The 22,567-nt window shown below is 41.9% G+C and overlaps 1 protein-coding gene across 9 annotated transcripts in view; it reads left to right on the top strand.

Moving 5' to 3' along the window:
• IQSEC1 (IQ motif and Sec7 domain ArfGEF 1) overlaps positions 1-22,567 on the top strand; it is a 1,490,190-nt gene that overhangs the window by 1,142,283 nt on the left and 325,340 nt on the right. The window contains exon 1 of one of the 9 annotated variants that reach the window (XM_073592403.1): positions 5,632-6,089. The exons of the other annotated variants lie outside the window; for them this stretch is intronic. Coding sequence (XP_073448504.1) covers positions 6,022-6,089 — 68 coding nt within the window. The 5' untranslated portion in view covers positions 5,632-6,021. Of the gene's footprint in view, positions 1-5,631; positions 6,090-22,567 lie in introns of those variants that run through there. 9 annotated transcript variants of the gene reach the window in all.

Raw genomic sequence — 22,567 nt, 5'->3', positions numbered from 1 at the left:
ATGACGTTAGATGAGGGTCTGGAGCGACCTCTGGGTCTCTGAGAGCGGGCGGGTCTCTCGGACCTGTTAGATGGGCCCGATCGGCCTGTAGGTCTCGGAATCTTCATAAGCCAGTTGGGCACCGGGACCGGATCGGCGCCTATGAAGGTAAAGAACTCCGGAAGATCGGCCGGTGTTCGCAGGGTAAAAGATGACTGCGCTGAACATAGGATAACCGCTAGGGGATAGCCCTAGCGGTAGGTACATCCATGTCTTCTCGCGACTTCCAGAGCTGGTTTCAACATCGCACGGCATTGCAGCGTCGCTCTAGAGAGGTCCGGAAGGATCTGGATACTTGCCCCATCAAACTCAATGTCACCATGGTCCCATGCTTTGCATAATATGTCCTCTTTTCATGAAAATCGGTGCAGACGACATAGCACATCCTGGGGTCTAGATGGCTCTGTGGATTTAGGGCCAAGAGTGCGATGCACCCGGTCTATCGAGGGTGGTGTAGGATCCAGGAGACTATCGAATATGGCTGTGACTGTCACCGCTAGGTCTTCCGGTCCTGTGGCCTCTGGAAGGCCCCACAGTCGCAAATTATTGCGGCGACTACGGTCCTCCATTTCCTCCAAGTGCAGTTGCATCTCCTGGGACTCCACCATATGTGAGGCATTTGCCCGTTCCAGAGCCTGTACACGTGTTTCAAGTGCCGCCGTCAAAGTCTCTCCTGTAGTTACCCTGTCAGAGATGCAGCTCCGTTCTCACCTCCTGTATGTCCCTACTGTGTGCCTCCTCGATGCATAGGATCAGGGATTCTATGTCCGCTCTCGTGGGTAGGACCTCTATGTCTGCTCTTGTCGGTAAGGCCCGGAGCAAGGTGCGGAGATCTGCGTCCAGCCGGTACTGGCTCTGTGTGTGTTCATCCATATCAGTTTGGAAGGCAGCTGGCGTCCCGTGTGGCAGCGTAGCTGACCGTGATGCTGCAGAGCCCAGCTCCATACAGAAATCACATGGCGCGTCGACAATGGTGCCCGGTGATTGTCTCTGTGGGGCTCTAAAATAGCGACGGATGGTCGTTTGCGGTGCATAATGTCGGGTCCCTCTGGCTGCCGAACGTGTCCTATAACATGTAGGGGTGTTCATACCGTGCAAATAGGAAAAAATAGCTGTCCGTATGCCACCAGAGATCGGGTTAGGCAGGGAGCTCCACTGATGCACGTCTTCACGCGGCCATTGCTAAGCCACGCCCCCAACAAACTTTTTTTTGTCCCCTACCCCCATTCACACACACGCTTGCATTTTTAAAACAGCAAAATGCCAGGATTGGACAGCATCATCTACACTTATGCTATAAGATGCTCCAAAGATGACAGCACACAGTTTTATAGAATAATGCCTCAGTCTGAGGGGTATATAAAGACAGGGGTGGGTACCATCATCCTTGAGCTTAAAGTGATGAAGAAAAGGGGAGTGTCGGGGCTACTCCAAAATAATGCCCCACGACAACAGAGATTGTTATGGACTATCTTGGTACCCAGGGAATGGACAAGGTAAGTATAAAATTATTAATTTATTGAAAAGAACAGAAATTGAAAAACATTTAATACAACAATATGTAAAATAGTTATTGCATACTATTGCAAATAGTACAAACAAACGATGTGAACCCCACAATATAGGAGAGATGTAGGTCCATGTTTCGTGAAAAAATTTGCTTCTTCAGGAGGAATTGACCTTAAACATCTATAAAGAGATACAATCTTATAGTTATATAGTCACATAGTGAAAAAAATGTTCAATGTACATCAATATGAATAATCTGGTAATTTGGAGTGTTGTAGTCGGGCATGGCTTACCAATAGGGACCAAAAACAAGGGTAACGGGCTGCACAATTTGAGGCACTCTGACTGGTTAATCCCCCCGCGGTGGACACGGGAGGCACTGAAAGATGCAATAACTGAAATTAAAAGTATGTTTGAAAATATATGTAAGAATTATGCATATGTGGATCTGTGTAATCTAAAAGGTAAGGAAGGGGGAAGAGGAGGGGAGAGGAAAGGGGGGAGGGAACTGGGAGGAGGGGGGGAGGGAGGATGTCTCCTCCACGGATAGGCTTCTCTGCCTCTGAGGCTAGTGGACCCCCAAGCAGAGGGTGACTAAAATGAGCATTAGACATGTGCAATTCATTTAGTTCCAAATTAGTTTTTTAACTAATTTAGACAAATTCCTTTATTCAGAAATATCAGAATTTCCGGATTTTTCCTAATATTCAGAAATTTGAAATTTCGGACATTTGAAAATGCAGAAATCCAAAAATGAGAAAGAAAATCTGAAAATAAGAACGAAAATCCGAAAATTAAAAAACCCAAAAATGGGAAAATCTTGAAATAATAACTAACTAATAATACCTTAACCACTTACGGGTCGCCCGCTGCAGTTTAACGGCGGTACTTTGAAGAGGAGTATCGTTGTTATGGCAGCAGCTAGCTGCCATAACCTCGGTATCCTCTTCTTCAGCGGATGGTCCGCTTTCAGAGAAAAGTGGTCTCTGCGGCGGATTCGCCGCAAGATCACTTTTATTGGTGGCGGGAGAGGGATCCCCTCCCGCTGCGCTCCGGTGCCCTCCGCCACGCTCCGGTGCCCTCCGCCGCTTACCGGACGCGTCGGTAGTGGCAGAGGCAATCGGCTCTTTCTCCTGGCTTGACATGGAGACGAGTAAGAGGAAGATGGCCCCCACCCGTCTCCATATCATTGCAGGGTGGAAGCAACGCCAAAACGTCACTTCCACCCATAGCTCTTAAAGGGCCATTTTTTTGGTTGGTGGTTAACTATTACTAACTCTTAAATTATAGGTATTGACATTTCCTTTCAAATTTGACTGTTAGTGAAAGTAACGAATACGAATTATTCGAAGTTACTTATTATCCGTAATAATGAATGCCGTATCTAAACGAATTGAAAGTAACAAATTAATAACAATAATAGTAATAAAAACGTATTATTATTATTTAGTATTATTTCATTCCATTCCATTTCTTTAGATGCGGCATTCTTTATTTCGGATAATTTGTCACTTCAGATAAATTTGTATTTGTTACGTTCACTAACCGCCAAATTTGAAAGGAAATACCTATAATTTAATAGTTAGTAAGTTATTAATTAGAATTTTTGGATTTTCGTTCTTTCCAATTTTCGGATTTTCCTTTCTTTTATTCGGATTTTCAAATTTTGGGATCTTCTTTTCTTATTTTCGGATCTTCCGTTCTTATTTTCAGATTTTCAAATTTCTGAATTTTCAAATTTCGGAATTTTCAAATTCCGATTTTACGAATTGACAAATTTTGAATTTACGAATTCCTAATTTACGAAAAAACAAAGAACGATTTAAATTAAAACGAACACATTTTTCGGCAGTGCACATGTCTAATGAGCATTATGTATCCTACAAGAGTTAATGGCACCTTAAAATCCCCCTTCAGACAGGAGAAAAAATTACCCTTCCCACCCCCTCCCCCACCCACGCACACACTACAAAGGTTAACTGCATGTTAAAGTATAAGTGAACCCTCACCTTGTAAAACAACCCATTAAATTCAAAGTAGAAATGCAGTTTAAAACATAATTTCATTATAAACACCTTTTTTTTTTCTTTTCGTTATGAGCGATCACATCACCTCTATTCTCAGTTGCATAAGGAGCTTAGGTGAGAATGGAGACTGCATGGGGGCTACCAGCAGGAGGCAGATAAACAGCTGCACACTGATCTTCCTAGTGAAGTGCTGTGCAGGAGGGTGTGTCAGCATAAGTCTGACAACTGGAATACAGGCAGGCTGTGCTCCCAAATAGAATGCAACAAAGAAAACTGACCATATTGCGATGGATGTGCTCCCATGTCTGTCTTGGTCAATTTATAAGAAAGCAGGGAGACTGGCAGAATCACCAAGTATTTCACACAAAGGAAGCAATGCAAAGAGAACAGGATACTTTTTCATACAAGTACTTGGTACAATAAACACATATCAGAAATATGAAATGTTGGGGAAATGTACACTTAAAGTCTAATGCCCTGTACACTCGATAGGATTTTCCGACAACAAAATCCATGTTTTTCTTCCGACGGATGTTGGCTCAAACTTGTCTTGCATACACACGTTCACACAAATCTTGTCGGAAATTCCGAACATCAAGAACGCGGTGACATAAGACGAGCCTAGAAAAATGAAGTTCAATAGCCAGCGCCGCTCTTCTGCTTGATCATGAGCATGCATGGAACTTAGTGCGTCGGAATTGTGTACACACGATCTGAATTTCCAACAACGGATTTTGTTGTCGGAAAATTTGAGAACCAGCTCTGCAATTTTGTGTGACGGAAATTCCGATGGAAAATGTCCGATGGAGCCCACACACGGTCGGAATTTTCGACAACAAGCTCCCATAGAACATTTTCCGTCTGAAAATCCTATCGTGTGTACGGGGCAAAAGGGTAGAGGAATAAGCTGTAAAACCTGCCTCATCCCTTGCTCCGGTAGGCTTCCTTCATGCTGTGCAACCAGTCCCCTAAAGCCTCTTCTCTAAGGCACTCTGTCGCGTAAGGTATAATGCTGGACCAACATTTCTACATTGCATGGGAGGAAGGGGAGTGCCCATTGGAGTGTCAAAGAGAACGATACTAGCAGTTGGGGAAGTGAGTACTAAGGTAGGTTTTACAGGTGTTTCCTCTACCTCCTAGACTTAACAAACTTTTGCAGTGTTGGGGGTCAGGGGATGTCAACAATATTCTTTTTTAACACAGAGTTTAGCTTTAAACCCTCTTTCACACAGGTGGCCAAGGTGGGAAAAATAGGTGGTTGAGTAATGTTTTTACTACCCCCGATCTCCCACCTAAAACCTAACATACAGCCAGAGGGGATGTACACATGCTGTTGCAGTGATGCTTTGTGTCAAGGCTGCAGCAAATGTAATGTAGCTTGTTGTGTTGACAGGCAACATCCCCTGTCAAACTCACCCATTCAAGTCAATGAGACCTCTTGGAAACTGCAAGCCAAATGCTAGACTTGCAACTGCGGCATTAGTGCTGCTCAAAATTTGCTTTTTGACAAAGAATATTAAAAAAACAGGCATTCAGGAGATCACCTCATAAATGCATGGAAGCCACAACTAAGCCGCTTTGTGAAAAGTGATCCACCGAGAATACTTTTCAGAGATTGTTTTCCTGGGAACATAGCCTAAAGGATAACTAATTTTTTAAAAAACTCATAATCCAGAACAACGTGCCCCAAAATAGAAGATGGTTTACATTTTCCACCAAAAAATAAATAATGCAGTATTGTTTTATTAATTACTTTCTCAGCTGCCTGCACAGAATATCGACTTTGCACAAGAAATGTATAAGGGCCAGTGAATTTGAAACAGTGTGTTCATTGAATTTTCCATTTTAGATATTCGCCTGTGTCCTTAATACAACTTAATTTCCTGCTAAAAATAGATTGTACGTGTCTAGTGCATCCGACATCACCTCTCTTTGCTTTCATTTAAGTTTCAAACTCCTTGTTTGCTTATTGGAAAAATGATTCATTAGAACATTTGGCCTGGGAAAGCGTTTATTACACAGCCGTCAAGTCAGATAGTTTGCAGACAGCTGGGGTCTTGTGCAGCCTGGATCAGATGATTTCACTTGCAGTTAGCAAGAGGGTGCTGTGCTAGAGAGACACTCCAAAGAAGTCTTATAAAGGAACCTTTGGTGGAAAGCTCGTGGAAAAAACTAGAGGAAAAAACTTAAACTAGTAATTTTGAGGTCTCTATATGTTTTTTCCTTTCTTGGAAAATGTGCATAATACTGAGTGTAACACAGATTCCTGTAAACCATGAGGAGGTAACCTGAGAGCAGTCTTGTACTGGAGTTTTGGTCCTACAAGTCTGGGGATTTCTGCACGATTAAGTGAATCTGCGTGTGTCCTGAACTGATCTGGTCCTGTGACAGCTCACAGTTCGGTTGTGTTCCGGTAACTGGATTGTACCATACTTACAGTGGGATCATGAAGGGGGATGGAGGAGCTATGTGGAACCTAATGTGGAAGTATTGCCTTTCTGTCAGAACAATAAGGTAGGGTTACAGCTTATGAATGAGAAGAATAGCTGTTTAATGACAATATATAGTTTAAAATATATGTGGTTTCACGTGTGCGTTGTGTATTTGAACTTTGATGTTACTATGCAGTCACAGATTATAGTTAGCATTTGTTCAACTATGAAGAGGCATATTATCAGAAGTGATGGGGTGTGACCCTGCTGGCACTTTATTTGTTATAGGCATTTATTTAGTGCCAACATTTTATGCAGCACTTTAAATACTGTATATTCACTTCAGTCCTTGTCCTCAAGAAGCTTACAATCTAAAGCTGGCCATACACAGTTGTTGTTCTTATTTTTTTTTCAGATTCCTCCATCCACATAAACGAAGAGCGTGGCTGAATACCCCACCCCACGACCGCCAGCACTCGCTGCTGTTGGAATACACTGACAGATGATCACACTGCTGCACACAGGTTTTTTACCTTCATGCATAGAATGTATGAAGGTAAAAAACATTGTGCCTTTACAACCACTTTAACATAAAATACAAAAAAAAAAAAAAAAAAAAAAAGGTCTCTATCAGGGCATTAGCTCTACTCTATGTTACTTTGTTACTTTACAGTGGTTTCATGTTACAGTTTATGTTTATTATGAGTGACTTTAGAAGAGCTTTTGCTATCACTGCTGCCCTGTAAGTGAAGTGTTAAGTACATTTACAGTTTATAATTTCTCCTCATCGTTCCAGCACAGACTGGCAGATCTGAAGTGGAACAATATGTTCATACAGCATGTACTTATATATACACACACTGTGTGTGTGTAATTAATATATGTATATATATATATATATATATATATATATGTGTGTGTGTGTGTGTGTGTGTGTGTGTGTGTGTGTATATATATACACACACACACTGTGTATAGTGTGAGGCATGGTTATGTCATCTTTCAGATTTTTCATTCCTATTGGTTCCTACTGAGTAGATTTGACCTCACTTCCTATCCCCAGTGATAGGGTATCAGTGGGACAGGTATTGATATAAAATTATTTTGTCCAGGTGTCAGAAGAATAAAAATGAGGGAAGATATCCTCAATATGGTCTCCGCCTGCAATAAATACCTGAGTTTATAACTCTCCCTGCTCCATAGCAAAAATAAAAGTTTTATCTAGAGTCGGGCATTAACCCCTTTGCGACAGAAATACCCATAAATGCTGTGGCAGGTGAGTGGGCCTTAATTTCCAGACGTATATATGTATCGCTGCCTTGTTCTGGGATGTGCTCCATTGGGGCCCCCAGAACTGTGACTGAGCTGTCACTGATGGTTCAAGGTCAACTACCAGTGTTCATGAGCCGATAAAGATGGACCCTCAATAACATCAGCACTGTGCAGCCGTCATCGTGCTGCCTGATCGGGACCCCCCACTGGCCTTGGGCATTGTGTCTGAGTTAAGGCTCTGGCTCCTGCCAACATAAAGGGGTTAAGTTCTATTTTTGTTTATATACTGATATCAAAGGAGATTGTACAACCAGATTGTAACTTGTAACAGCTTTGCTAATTGCAAGTTGGTTAGTTAACTGAACAAACCTAGTCATGCACAACTAGCACTTGCTTTAGATGTGATTTGTTTAATGTTTTATATCATAAATGAGGCGTTTTAAAATCAAATGGCCCCCTGCATATTTTAAACTCAGAAGGGGAGTATGAGGCTAGAGCAGAGTGATTACTCAACTGTCTGCTGCTGTTCCTTTACTGTCCAATCACAGGCTGGAGGCAGGCATTGATCAGACTATGTTGTTTTATTTGCAGTAAAGAAAAGCAAGGTCACCAAGATGTTTGGTAGGGCTGTGTATATCTAAAAACTAGGACAAAAATTTAAATAATTTTACAGGTAAAACAGCTCCATTGTGAATTGTATTTTTATGCATTGATTGGTCTTAAACTGGGCTAAAGTTATGTACTGAAATGAGATAATCGTCACCAGATTCAGATGATTTCAGTCAGATGATGATCTCTGTCTGTGGACACGCTGACAATAGGATGCAGATGTCAGTATGAACATGCATATTTATGATATGATCTTTTATTAGACTGATTGTTCAGCTGCCAGATTGTACACCAAATCATCCAAGTCTTTAGAGAGCTTTAGTTAATGGCACGCCACTATTTTTTGGTGTTTGGGGACAACACAGGTCCAAGGTACTAATAGACACCAACAGGCAGTCTTACATACCCCCCTGATGACCGATTTAGTGTAATCAACTATGTTGGATATATTCAGCTGATTGCTATTGTTTTCCTTCGAGAGAGCCAGCACTGGAAATGTCTAGCCACGCTCCCCCTCCCATCTACACAGACTTGTCTAGGCAGAGATTGTTGTGCCTGTATAAAGTTATTTGACTTCATAGCATCTCAAAATATGTTGCTGTTCCATAAAAATCACTTTAATAGGAAGAAAATGTATGTAGCACAGTGAAGAATATTAATATAAACAGGTAAGTAAGCAGGCAGCAGGGTCAAAGGGGTGACAATGATTTGTCCAGACATCCTGACAGCTTATTACTGCATCTCAGTCACTTACTATGTATGGAAATGTATACATTGCTGGCAGCACATGACACTTCTATCGTCTACATTGCTAGGGCACGCTGATGATGCTCCTACCTCCTCACTTGTCAGGGTAATGATCAGTCTAATACACTCAGTATTAGTACTAATTTACTGTTTTTGATGTACCTCATGGTGCAAGCTGTAATACACATTATATATAAAAGATGGGCATTTAAAACTGAGAAAAAAAGAAAATGGATAATGGGACATTATAGGAAGCAAGTCCCATTATCAGTTTTCTTTTTTTTCAATGTATCGGGGATGGAGTTGCATTTATATATTTTACTGCCTCATATAAAGTCCCACTTTAGTTCTAGGTTTAGTCTGTTTTCACATTTAAAACTAATGGCCAGTTCACACCAGATGCATTTCTGTGCGCTTTTTTTCTGAACAAAATGCATGCACAGTATTTTCCATGTATTCCAATGGCTCTAGTTCACACCATGCGGTCAGTATCTGCACTGGAAACTGACTGCGTGGTGTGAACTAGTGCCATTGGAATACATGGAAAACACTGTGCATGTATTTTGTGCAGAAAAAAAGCGCACGGAACTGCATCTGTTGTGAACTGGCCCTGATGAATGTATGTTCTAACAAATCAGAGTTTACACAGAGTAGTACATACAATGCTTTATCCCATGTTAGGGCCAGTTTACACTGCTCCAGTGCAAATTTAGCGCGATTTTGACCCGATTGCGTTGCGAATTTGCATTGCGAATTTTTTATGTGTTCTTGCGATTCTACTGCAAATTTTGCAGACTATGGAGCTGAATTCACATCACACATGGATCAAACTCGGACAGGACTCTTTTTTTACGCAGCTTAGATTCGCATCGCATTGATGTGAACGGCACTCATGGAAAACGATGTTATTAAAATTACTTGTGAATCTGAGCAATCACAACAGCTCAAATTTGCAATAGAATTCACAGCAGTGTGAACCGGCCCTAACAAAAAATATATCAAGCACACATCTAGAAGAGTAGCTAAACTGTGGTAGTACAGGCATTACTACTTGGATCTTGTATACTTTGTTCATCACATAGAAACTTCGCCCTTATCCAGGCTTGCACTAAAATTGATACTTGAAAAGGATGCATCTCACATAGAGGTGCCATTACATAATCAGATTGGTAGTATAATGTTACTACTAGCCTTCAAAGCCAGTAAATACTGTATTAGCTTAGATAGCTAATGGCAGTAATCCTTGGTGTGTAGATGCAGCTTTCACTATTGCTACCATTGTCCTCTGCTCAATATGCATTTAGCATTGATCCTAAAGCCTAGTGCACACTAGCGGCGGGTCGAATGAAAAAAAAAAAAAAATGACAGCTCAGAAGGAGCCGTTGTACTAACTATCCAAAGTTAGTACAGTGATCTCCCCTTCTATTGTGTTCTGAGAGGGGGCAGCTTCCCCGCAAGAACACTCCAGTCAGCACTCTCAGCCATAGGCCATAGGCTGAGAGTGCTGATCAGAAGCCGATTGGCAGACCTTTTTAGGTCATGCCCCTTCGACGAGCCGAACGGCTGGCTTCTGTCGGACAGGCTGCAGTACACACGGGCTGTTGGCCGGTTTCTACTGAACCGTCCTGACATTTGGCCTGCATGTACTAAGCTTAAAGCCTAGTACACTGTACTACTTATTATTTTCTTCAACCCAGAGGGTTGAAGAAAAAAAGGCCCCCCCCCCTTTAAATCCCCATTTGATACCTGTTCAAGCAAACAGGCCTGTTTTGATTTCAGAATATTCATATTTCTTCCAGAAATATTCTGTGTGCCCTTTTCTCCTTTCATCCCTTTTTTTTGGAAAATATCCCAAATTATTTCAAAATAGTCTAATGAAACTTTATGGTGCATAAAATTCAAACTCAAGCCCTGCCGGATCACAAAATGTACTTGTCCCCATTCCAGACACGTTCCATATTTTTTGAGCTGCGCTCTTGTGGCTTTTCTTGGCTCCGAGATCCCATAGAAGGCTTGTACGGTCAGACAAATATGACCTGTGACTGCATAACATCACCGAGAACCAACAAATCAGACAGCACTGTATTCTCCATTATCTGTTGTGTTCCAGCTATTTTAGCCTGTTGTGAGTGTGTAATATTTATTATTAAAGCTGTATTTACATTTGAAGACTCCACTTTGTTTTCTGTTTATATTATCTGTGTGCTGGCTTCCTTTATCCTTCTATGCTGCTGACAAATGCAAAGAATAGCTTTTTTTTTGTCTCCCTAAAACTGGCTTGTTATAATAATGCAGCTGTCAACTGTGAATCACACTATCAATTACATTTTTGGTTTGTCTGTTTTTATTACATTTATATCTTCTAACTTTATTTCCTACTCAAAAAGTGATGAAACGTTTATTCCATTTTCCACGTTTTACTTTAATAGAAACAAAAGATGACACAACATTTAAGCTTAAGTCAGCAATATTACATTATTAATCATGACCAGATGTGTCTGGATATACCCCAGAAAATGTCTAATTCTGCAGTCTGCCTTTTAACTGGATGTTGAAGATACAACTTAAAATAAATGTTTATCGATTTAAAGGAAAAGTCCACTTTTTGCAAAAATAAATAAAATTTAAGTGCCTATTTTTCAAGTAGCATAAATCTGCATTTGTTATATTTCTGAGATTATAAGGCATTGCAACCTTGATCTGTGGATCGCATGGGCAATGTTCGGGGTCCTATATACTATTTCTCCCACCCAGGTACTGAGATACAGACCTTCAGTTTTGTAAGAATTATCAATGTACAACAAGTGTGGTGATTTTGCTGCACTTCTGGAGAACTACTGAGGCAGTGTGGCAGGGGCATTGCTAGGTCTACAAAAGATCTGGGGCTAGAGCCCATAGCAGCGTAGTAAAGAAAGTCATGCGCTTGGGCGGGCATAAACATGTGTATACAGTAATATACGTGTGTGTATATCCCCAGAGAGCCCCCCCATTTATATCAGGGTCCCCAGAGAGCCCCCCCCCTTACATCAGGGTCCCCAGAGAGCCCCCCCCCTTACATCAGGGTCCCCAGGGACCCCTGCAGAGACTCGGGGCTATGGGCCCCAGATTATGGGGCTATAGCCCCAAAAGCCACCCCCTAGCGACACCACAGCAGTGTGGGCAAAGCCATGCACAGCCATGCCTGCTTCAAATCTGACTGGCAGGGGAAGAAACTCTGTGGACATTGACCATGTTTCATGTTACACCCTAAATATGGGTGTACCATAAAACCTGGTCAGAAAGCTGGAGTTAGCATTTACGATGCAACTGGGTATAAGTATTCTGACCTACTGAATATTATACTTGGTATGCTTTGCTGAACCTCCATGCAGAGTGTCCCTAATGTTCTCGGCCTTTGCTTTGGTTTAACTAATTCCCCTGGAATCATTCCTTCCAAAATAATATTTTAGCTATAGGGGAAGTCTAGTAGGCTGAGGCTATGTGGTAAAATATGTCCATGCATAGACCTGATTTGTTTCAATAATAAAATGTTCACGAAACAGAATTCACAGAACAGCTGTGAAAATTGAAGTTTGAAATGTTTTTATGACGTTGTGCTGAATATGAAAGGCCATCTGTCTCATGCATTTTGACCCACCCTTAAGATACACAGCACAAGTCTGGGCACCAGGTTTGTGGAGTAAAAAGGACCACATTGATGGAGTATATGAAGGAGCCAACAAGAAAGTTGACACACAACGCTTTATACCTGTTCATGGTATACAACAAATGACCAATGTTCAGAAATTGGTTGAATGGGGCTGCTAATTTCCTAGATCTACCATGGTACTGTGAACCTGGGATGGGGCCTAATAATACAGAAAATTAAACTTAAAGTGTATCTCTATTTTGAAGCTGAATTGGGAATGACAGCTACTTTAAATTTGTTATATGTCCCCATTTGCATAGCATAACTTAAATGAAATATTTAAAAATTGCAGTATACCTTTTTTAGATGCTCTATTCTGGACACTAAGTAGTTGTTTTTGTTTATGAGGGAGATGGGCAGCTGTGTTTGCCATAATTAACCACTTGACCTCCGGAAGATTTACCCCCCTTTATGACCAGGCCATTTTTTGCTATACGGCACTGCGTTACTTTAACTGACAATTGTGCGGTCTTGCAAAGTTGTACCCAAACAAAATTTATATCATTTTTTTTTCACACAAATAGAGTGTTCTTTTAGTGGTATTTGATGACCACTGAGTTTTTTGGGTTTTTTTGCCTCCATAAAGTAAAAATTCAGAAAAAAAAAAAATATTTTTTACTTTTTGCTATAAAACATACCCAATAACCATATATTGATTGGTTTGCGCAAAAGTTATAGCGTCTACACTACGGTGTATATATACTGGATTTTTTTTTTTAATACTAGTAATGGCGGCGATCAGCGACCTGTTGAGGGACTGTGATAGTATACTGGGCAATCTGATACTAACTGACACTTTGTGGAAATCAGTGGCATTAATACAGTGATCAGTGGTAAAATATGCACTGTCACTGTACTAATGAGACTGGCTTGGAAGGGGTTAAACATCTAGGGCGATCAAAGGGTTAAATGATTGCCTAACCAGTGTTTGTGTGTTTACTGTGAGGTGCTGGTTTTCATTCTTTGCAGGGAAACAAAAAACCAGCACATCCCTGCTGACAGGAAAGAGCTCTGTACTGTTTACATACACAGAGCTCTGTCCTGTCTTCCCCCTCCCCGATCAGTGGATGCTGGCGGTCATTCATTGGCCGGCACCCACTGATCGGCTTGTGCTGTGACTAATCACAGCACAGCCTGGGGCGCCGGCAGCGTGCACATGCCCCCTACCCAGGAGAGCAGAATCACACACATATGTATGTATATTATGTCTAGCTCAGTGGAAGATGCGTTTTCAGTGAGTTCAGACCCAACCGAAACTTTTAAGGGCGTGGTAGTGTGATGGAGATATTGGATATCATATTTATATCAATGAGATTCAAGTGGACCATTGCAAGGACTCCAATTTAAACTGCCTTGCCCCATAGGATGCATATGTGTGTATATATATATGTGTATATATATATATATATATATATATATCTACGTGTATATGTGGGTATCTATGTGTGGGTATATATATATTTTATATATGGGAATATGTTTCTTAATATCATGATAGAATATAGCTCAACTTTAGGAATGTAGTTACATTGATGTGAACCCGAGAAGCCCTACAGGTGTTGATTAGATCAAAGGGTATTGGCAGACCTTAAGGCATTCATTCTTCAGGGGGCCATTAGCATGCTTCCAATACACTGATGGGAACCAGGAAAGGTCCCCTAGGTGGTAATCAACTCACCAGAGGTCCATTAACATACTACTGTTGGGACTGTTTGGGCTGGGAGATCAAAGGAGATTGTTCATTAATTCATAGACTGATAGGCACCGAGGGGGTCGCAATGTAACAGCGATGTCCGAGCATGAATTAGCAAAGGGGCTTCAAAATGTAGCCAACCAGACTTTGAGACATCTCTGACCCAATCAATATATTGCATCTGTTGATTGGTGGAGAAGGCATATAAAAGAGAGATGGCGAAATGGTTTTAGGAACAGTCCAGCCCGAGAACATCTAAGGGGACATGCTGTCTGCGTAAAGTATACTGGAATCTATGTCTTTCTTTCTAACCTTTTTGTATCCTAGGATTTGTCTTATGACTTTGTATATCTTGTATATGTCCATTGCAAACATTTATGAGTTCGGCCTAAATTAACTTTTGCAGCCTAGAGCAAACACTGTACTTATGCAATCACTAGAGATATATGATAAATTCTAATTATTCCAACTTTCTTTTTCTGTGTAAATAAATGTAATTGTTTATCTTTTTTCCCTGTTATCGCTCGTTTTTATTCTTATATAGACAAAGGTTTAATCACTTATATTAGTATCGTTAATCGTTTAAGTGAGGTATAAATATTTCCGAAACAGTAGCCCACTTTTATTGAAAGTAACAAAAATTTAAGTTCATACATGCATGGGTTGCCCACACAGGGTTTCTTTTCCCAAAAATTACAACAAAAATGAAAATGCCAAGCCACCTGGCTCTCAAGGCTCACTCAGCCTTGGTCGCAGTACAAAGCTGTGCAGGCCCACTCCTGGCCTCTTGGAAGGGGCCAACACTAACTTCTTTCCCACCTTCTATGAGCTATGCTCAGCTCTGCCTTATAATGGGTGTGTGCACCTGGACACACACACAACCTACAGAACTTCTGGAAAGCCCGAGAAAACTTAAAGCATAGCTTTCTCTGCTCTCAAATCTTCTGCTGGAACTTTTCAAACTGCCTCTTTGAGAGTCCTGTGTCCATCATACCCTCATTTTCACCGAGACAGGGGCTCTCACTTTCACAAAATATATAATATAAAACCTCCATCCTCAACAGAACTATGTCCGTCGTAAATGCTTCCTCTGTCCAGTACCACACGATCCAAGACCCTTTAGCCCACCCAGTCACTAGCCATAATTCAGTGTAGGGTGAAAAACATCAGACTCTTTATTCAAACACATGTAACAAGAGATATACAACTCAGGGACACCCCCCACCCCCATTTGGATTCAGGGCGGGGTAAACTGTCCAGTAACAATAGACACACAGATATGTGCATGCAGCTGCATTTACACCTATAATGCTGCAATTCTCACACTGTGCAATGCACATGCAGAAGTGCATGTATATTTCTCTTTAACTGCTTTTCACTTTACTGCTACAATGCGGGCCACAATGTTTTCACTTTGCATCAGTAAACAGTCTTATCAGCAGGGAGGAGCTGGTGCTGGGGAGCAGTAGGGCAATCGGGGTAAGTAGGGTCCCTGTGACAATTTATATGCAGTATACACGTGATTCTGCGCAGCTGGCCCGCATTGTAGCAGCAAAGTGAAAAGCAGTTAAAGAGAAATATACATGCGCTTCTGCATGTGCATTGCACAGTGTGAGAAATGCAGCATTATAGGTGTAAATGCAGCTGCATGCACATCCTAAAGCCTGTGACCACTGTAACTATACTATAAAATCCAAACCTGGAATTCAGCTTTTTTTTTGTGTAATACATTTTTATTCAAAGATATGAAACAGTTTGCAATAAAATACGGGTACATTTCCCCAGTAGGTACATTCTGTAAACACAGATCTCTACATGGAGAGGAATAACTTGTGGGAGCAGTATGAGTACACTTGGCGTCAAAGGGACTAAGGGCCGGTCATTAAACATAGACCAGTGCATCTCATTGGTTTGGTAGAGTACAAAATGCAAAAACCCTTGCCATATAAGGGCAAAATGTTCCACATTATTAGAACAACAGAATAGAAAACCGTATATAACAGAAAGAGGGAGTAGGAAGAGATAGCAAGAAAAAGATAAGAGAAAGTTAGGTAGATGAGAGGGGGAGGGATGGGGGAAGGTTATCCTGCCTCAGTAAGACACCAATTTGTACAGTAAAAGACTAGTCGACAGTTTACACCGTTTGAAATATGATTTCCGCAAATGTAGCTGAAAATTTAAAGGCAAAACCAACAGGACCATATCTTCTTGGATAGTTTGGATTTATTTCTAAGGGAGTAAGTAATATCTTCCATATGGTATATGTGATCTACCTCCATTAGCCATTGGCGTAATTTAGGGATGGTGGGGAGTCTCTGGTCGGATGGCACTGCCTGTAGAAATCGAGTTGGCATAAGACGTTAGTCGGTGAAGTAATATGGCCGCGAAGGTGCAGTAATAAGCTATCATTAGACCATCAGGGCCCGGTGCTTTACCGTTGGCCATGGTCTTGAGTGCCACTCGTAATTCCGAGCCAGTGAATTCCCCTTCCAGAGCTTCCAGAGCAGGAGCAGGGAGTTTCGGAATGTTAGCTTGTGTAAGGTACTCTTGAATGAGGTCTATCTATCCGCTGTATTATTGCGAATGTGGTAGAGCTGCTGGTAGAAGGTTCGGAATTCTTTAGCAATTTCCGCAGTTTCATGCAGTAGGGTATCTGAGGTTGTCTTGATTTTGGCTATAAAGGATGCTGATTTTGTCTGTTTTAATGAGCGAGATAGAAGCCAAATGGGCTTATTAACCCATTCGTAGAAGTGTTGGGCAACTATGCGGAGTTGGGATTTACGTTCGGAGTGGAAAAGGGCTTTTAATTCTTCTCTCTTCAAGGTCAGAGAGTGGTAGAGTGACAGTGTAAAGTTTTGTGGTTCTTCTCTAGGGCTCCTATGTCCTTGATTAGCTGTGATTGTAGATGTGTTCTCTCTCTCTCTTTTTCCTAGAACCTAGTTCTATGAGCTTCCCACGTACATGCGCCTTATGAGCTGCCCAGAGTACACCAGGTGACACATCTGGGTTATATTGTCCTTAAAATAGAGAGAGAGTTCATCTCCAATCTGCTTTTTGTCAGTGTCATCAGAGATAAGGGAATCATTCGGCTTCCAGTTTGTGGATTTTAAGGGTAGGGACAGGATTTTCAATTTGAGACCAATTGGGGCATGGTCGGAGATCGTCGAGGTTTCAGTGTGGGAGTGTAGTGGCAAAGCTAAGTGGTGATGGTCTATAAAGAAATAATCTATCCTCGAATAGGAGCAATGGAGGTGTGAGTAGTGAGTGTAGTCTTTCTCTTGCGGATGCATAGCCCTCCAGATGAGCATCATGGAACCTTTTGCAGATAGAAGCTAGGCGTTTGTGAGGGATGCTAGATCTACCCCGAGAGGTGTCCACGATCAGTTCCATGGGGGTATCAAATTCCCTGGCCAAGAGAATGCATCCGTGAGCAAAGACTTTCAATTTAGTTAGAGTGGTGGCTAAGAAACCCGCTTGATCATGATTGGGGGCGTAAACATTTGCTAGAGTGCAGGGCATGTTACCCAGGCTGCGTTTCAAGAATAGGTCTGTTCCAGAGGGATCACTCAAAGTGGTTTCTAATGTAAAGGAGGTTCCCCTCCGGAATCCAATGGCCACCCCCTTTGCCTTATTAACATCTGAAAGGCTTTAGAGCCACGTAGGGTACTGTTGTGAATATAGCTTGACTGAGGTAGTGTAAATTTCTTGCACGAAAACGATGTCTCCCTGCAAGCGATTAAGTTTTCTATAAAGGTTATGTCTCTTACCGGGGGCATAAAGTCCCCTCACATTGAGGGAAATCAGGTTTGTTGTGGTCATTGGAACCATCGGGGAGACTCATGGTAAATATACAACCGAGGTGTCTGAGGTAGAGGCAGGGAAGGGAAGAGGGTCAGGAAAGCGGGAAGGAGAAAAGGGCAGAAAAAGGAAACAAGAGAGCATAGAACAAGAGCAGAGAAAGTCAATTGAGAAACATTAACTGACATACATACATGTCCATTGTATGCACGGTGCATAGAAAGGGCAGGCACAGGGCCCGACACCCCCGAGCATATCACCCTAGTGAGGGCAACCACACAGGGAATAGGGCCAAATGGTGCCCCGTTAAGGGGGGTTATGCAGCCCCGCGCATGCCAAACTACTGCGTGCACCATCTGAGTGCTCCGGCGCCGACACTGAACATAAGACAATTCTGCAATATTAAACGTTAGTTGCAGGTAAAGACACGAAAGTGTGCATCTTACAATTAGCGGTAAAAAGGCACAACCAGGTCGCTGACAAGCAGCGAATAAATTATCCATTTGAACAGAAATGACAGCAGGAGTAAACACAACAATCAGGGTGATAGATGCTTGCGGTATTCAGAGGTGGAAACCCCGCTCCGGGGTATCACATCTACAGTACAGGGAGTTAGCCCATTTGTGGTGTAGAGCCTGGTGTGGCAGAGCGGCGTTTCTGCACCACTTTCTGCCAATGCACTTCAGATGTATTAGGAAGTGTAGGGGTGGCATCCTGCCAGCCAGGGAGTTCCGGAGGCTCGATGCTGAGATCCATGCAGAACTTGTCTAAGTCCTCAGGGAAGCAGAGAATAGCTGTTTTACCATCTCTGTTAGCTATGTGGGCAGCCAGAAACCCCCATCGGTAGTTGATAGAGGCAGCTTATCTGTTAGAGGTTTTAGTGCTCTCCGGCGCTCCAGGGTTTCCCTAGCCAGGTCAGGGAAGAAAGACAGGGTGACTCCATCAGATCCAAGGGTGGCAGCTTCCCTCACCTTCCTCATGACAAGCTCCTTTTCTTCGAAATAAGGGACCAGAGAGCCCCGTAAATTCTATCCAGCTTCAAGAGGTGATCTGCCGGATTGCCCAGTAAACTGTAAAGATGCCGTAGATCGAGGTGGGGAGGTCATCATCTCTTGTCGCCTCTGATCCGTATGTTGTTCCTCCTGTTGCAGTTCTCCTGGCCTTCGATTTTGTAGAGAGCCATTCGATGGGCTATGGCGAGATTGCGGGTAGTAGCCTGCAGGTCTATAATGGCCACCGCGTGTCTATCAAGGCATTGTTCCGATTCCTTCACTCATTCCAGCACTTGTGCTAGATCAGATCATACCACTGAGACTTCCTTTTTAATGGCTCTCTCAAGGCCGAGTAGAATGGAGGCCAGGTCCGACTTAGTGGGGAGACCGCTCACTAGCTCTGCAACTTCCGATTGTCTGGGCGGGCTCCTATCCCCATCAGAGCCGACAGAGGATACTGGGGACTGGTGCCTGGAATCAAGAGGCGGAGCAAGCACCTGAACCACGAGGCAAGCGGCCTAGGCCGTCCGTCTCAGTGAAGTCCTCCGGTTCCATGGCTAGGAAGCGCTTAATGGAGCCCGTGAAGGGGTTCTTTTTAGGCAGGGTCTTACCCGTTCTCTTTCCCATACTGGCCATATGAGGTAGGTTGCAATTTATCGCAATAAAGGCTGTTATAACGAGTGCCAGCGCCAGAGCTCACAGGAGATGCGTCCCCACTGCTTCATGTCAAAACCAAGCCCCTGAATTCAGCTTTAAGCTAAAAAAAAACACCCTGAGGCTTTAAGATTCACGCCACAGCTAAGATTTTGTTCTGTACAATACATACATTTCTTCAGAATAAGTAGAGGATTTAGGGAAATAGTAATACTTATGTGTGTTTAATGAAAGATCACTCATTAAGACTTCAAATTCTGTTTTTGTTCATGGATACCACTCTGTATATTCAGTGCTATTTTAGCAGCTATATAGTTGTCCCACTTCATTCTATTAAAAACAATACAAAAGATTTATAGATTTCTACAAAAAAATCTTAAGCAGTAGAAACTGCCCAACCAAAATGCTGTGTTACTAAAATGTAACATTCCATTACATCCTTAATGATAAAAGAAATATCAGAAGTTGCTAGAAGTATGTAAAGATATTTCTGGCAATCTATGGCAGAAATACAATAAATATGAGATGATGTAATGGTTCTGCTGGCCAGAAAATATCCTTGTTGTACCTCAGCAATGTGACTTTTTTGGGGCAGCAGTGATGTGACTTGGGGCTTTTTTCACATTTGTGTGTTGTGATTCCTGTTACAGGTGCAGAAAATATAATAAAAGTATCAGCTAAAAAAGCATGAATTTGATGCAAATTTGTGCAGCGTTGATAAAATGAGTTCCCCATATATGTGTCAAGTTGTCACAATCTAAGCAACTCTGATGCATTTGTACATTTTGACCAACCTATTTTTTTTTTTTTTTATTCTTTTTATTGAACAATTCTGCATATAAGCACAAAATAAGTTACAAAGACACAATACAAAATTACCAAAAAACTGCGACTGCAGGCACAAAGTAACAAGCTGCAGTTAAAACAAACAAAAAAGAAAATTGCCTACGGTTAATACAGCAAGTGTCCCGCAATATGACATCAGAAGAAAAGGACCTCACTACAATAGCACGTAGAATATACAGTATGGCAGCAAAAAAAAAATCCACTCTGGTCCCCTTTTCACCAAGGTTAATAGTCAGGGATAGGATTAACGAACGCTAGAGATCAAAGCCCTTCTGTAAGGGACAATAAGGCAGTATGTAGCTTGACAAAATATGCACAAAAACGTACAACTCAATCCGACACTGTAAGAGGAGAAGCCGCCCATCCACCCCACACCTTGTCAAATTTATTAGGTATCCCCTATTGGCCTTATATAAGGGAAGGGCCTTATTAATTAAAGCTTTCCATGCCACAACTTTTGGAGCAGCAGTTTTTTTTTTTTTTTTTTTTCAGAATAATATAGGTTTTCTTGCTGAATACAATAGAAGGGTAAGGAGAGTACAAATAGCCTTGGTAGGAGCTAAATCCTCTACTAAGCTCAAGAGACAATTGTATGTTGGAGGGGAATGGAAGTAATATCTTGGGCACATTGAAGTACCTCAGCCCAATATATCTGAATAGCTGGGCATTCCCAAAAAACATGCATTAAATCAGCCCCAGTTGTCAAGCAACACCAGCAGGTGAAGGAGTTTTCCCCAATTTTTTCTGCCAGCCTAGCAGGGGTCAAATAAATACGGTGGACAAACTTGTAATTAATGAGTTGGTCCCGAGCAAATATAAGCATAGTAAAGGGAGCATCCAAACATCTTCCCAATCTTCAATGTCAAGGTCAGGGTTAATCGATTCCCAACAATACCTACATTGACTGAGTAGTCTATGCATTTTAGGGAAAATAAACTTGTAAATAGTGGACAATGGCTTGGTTACGTCCTCATCCTGTAACAAGGGATGAGACAAAGGAAATCTGAGTGCTTCCAAACTGTGATTAATAGGCATGCCTGAGTTGTATATACCTAAAAAACGGAATGTTGGGAAGATATCACGTATTGCCCATATCGTGCCCACACAATAGGATCCTCATAAGTAAAGAAATTAACAACATTGGAATTTCTCCAAAGAGGAGCATGGGGTGGTGGTGGGGGGTCCCCCAAATTTGCCCCCAATGCGCCACTAGCCAAGCCCGCAGAACAGATCTCATCAATAGTTTTAATGTGAGGAGACTTAGAACCCATATTGACCAAGTGTGGCAGGGCCTCATGAGATCCCACCACTGCCATCTCCAGGGCAACTGCGGCATCATCAAAGGGTCCAGTCAACCATCTATGTACAAACACTAACTGCCTGGCGCCGGCATACCTTCTTCCTTCGGATCAAGGTATTTTTGGATCCTAAACAAATGTTAATGCAAGAAGGAAGAATAACCTTTTGTTCAGAAGATGGTAAATGTTTAGTGTAATTGAACAATGGCGTATACTGTCAGGGGGATATGTCCGGAATGCAGAATTTCTGAATTCCTGCCATACTTCCCTGAACGCATATAGCCCTAATTGCAAGTACCCCTTGGTACAGCACCAGACCACTGCGTATTTTGGTATCCGTTTATAAAACAGAGATCAGCCGTGATCCTCAGGATCACGGCTGATCTCTGGTTATCTCTGGGGTGTACTGGTTTATATAGCTGAGATAAGGAGCAGAGAATATGTTCTCCGCTTCTCATCACAGTACATGACCATTTTTTCACAAACGGACAGTTTATAAAAGTGAGATTTGAAGATCTCACAGCCGTTACACTGAAATATCTCCATTCCAGATTCACCAGCTCAGAGGTGGAGAATCTGGGAGAGAAGCTGGTGTGATAAGAGGAAGAAGGCTTCTTTCTTCATAATATCCGCACCAGTGGGTTAAAAATGAATACATATACTATATACAAGTGTGTGTATGTGTATATGTATATGTATATATATATATACACACGTGTGTGTGTGTATATATACACTGTATATATATATATATATATATATATATATATTTCCTTAGTAATCACATGTCTGAAAACATGTAATTACATGCTCTTTTACTTTAGTTTCACTTTTTGAACTCAGCTGCACTGTAATCTCACAATATCTCATGAGATTACAGGCAGCCCGCCCACTTTTACACTTATCTCGGCCGTTTTCAGAGGAAACACTTCTCCCTCTGAGAACTGAAGTTCTCAGTTTCAT

This window comes from Aquarana catesbeiana, linkage group LG07, assembly GCF_042186555.1.
Source record: "Aquarana catesbeiana isolate 2022-GZ linkage group LG07, ASM4218655v1, whole genome shotgun sequence".
Lineage (NCBI taxonomy): Eukaryota > Metazoa > Chordata > Amphibia > Anura > Ranidae > Aquarana > Aquarana catesbeiana.
The sequence above is the reverse complement of the archived record's forward strand: the minus strand, read 5'-3'. Positions and strand labels throughout refer to the sequence as shown.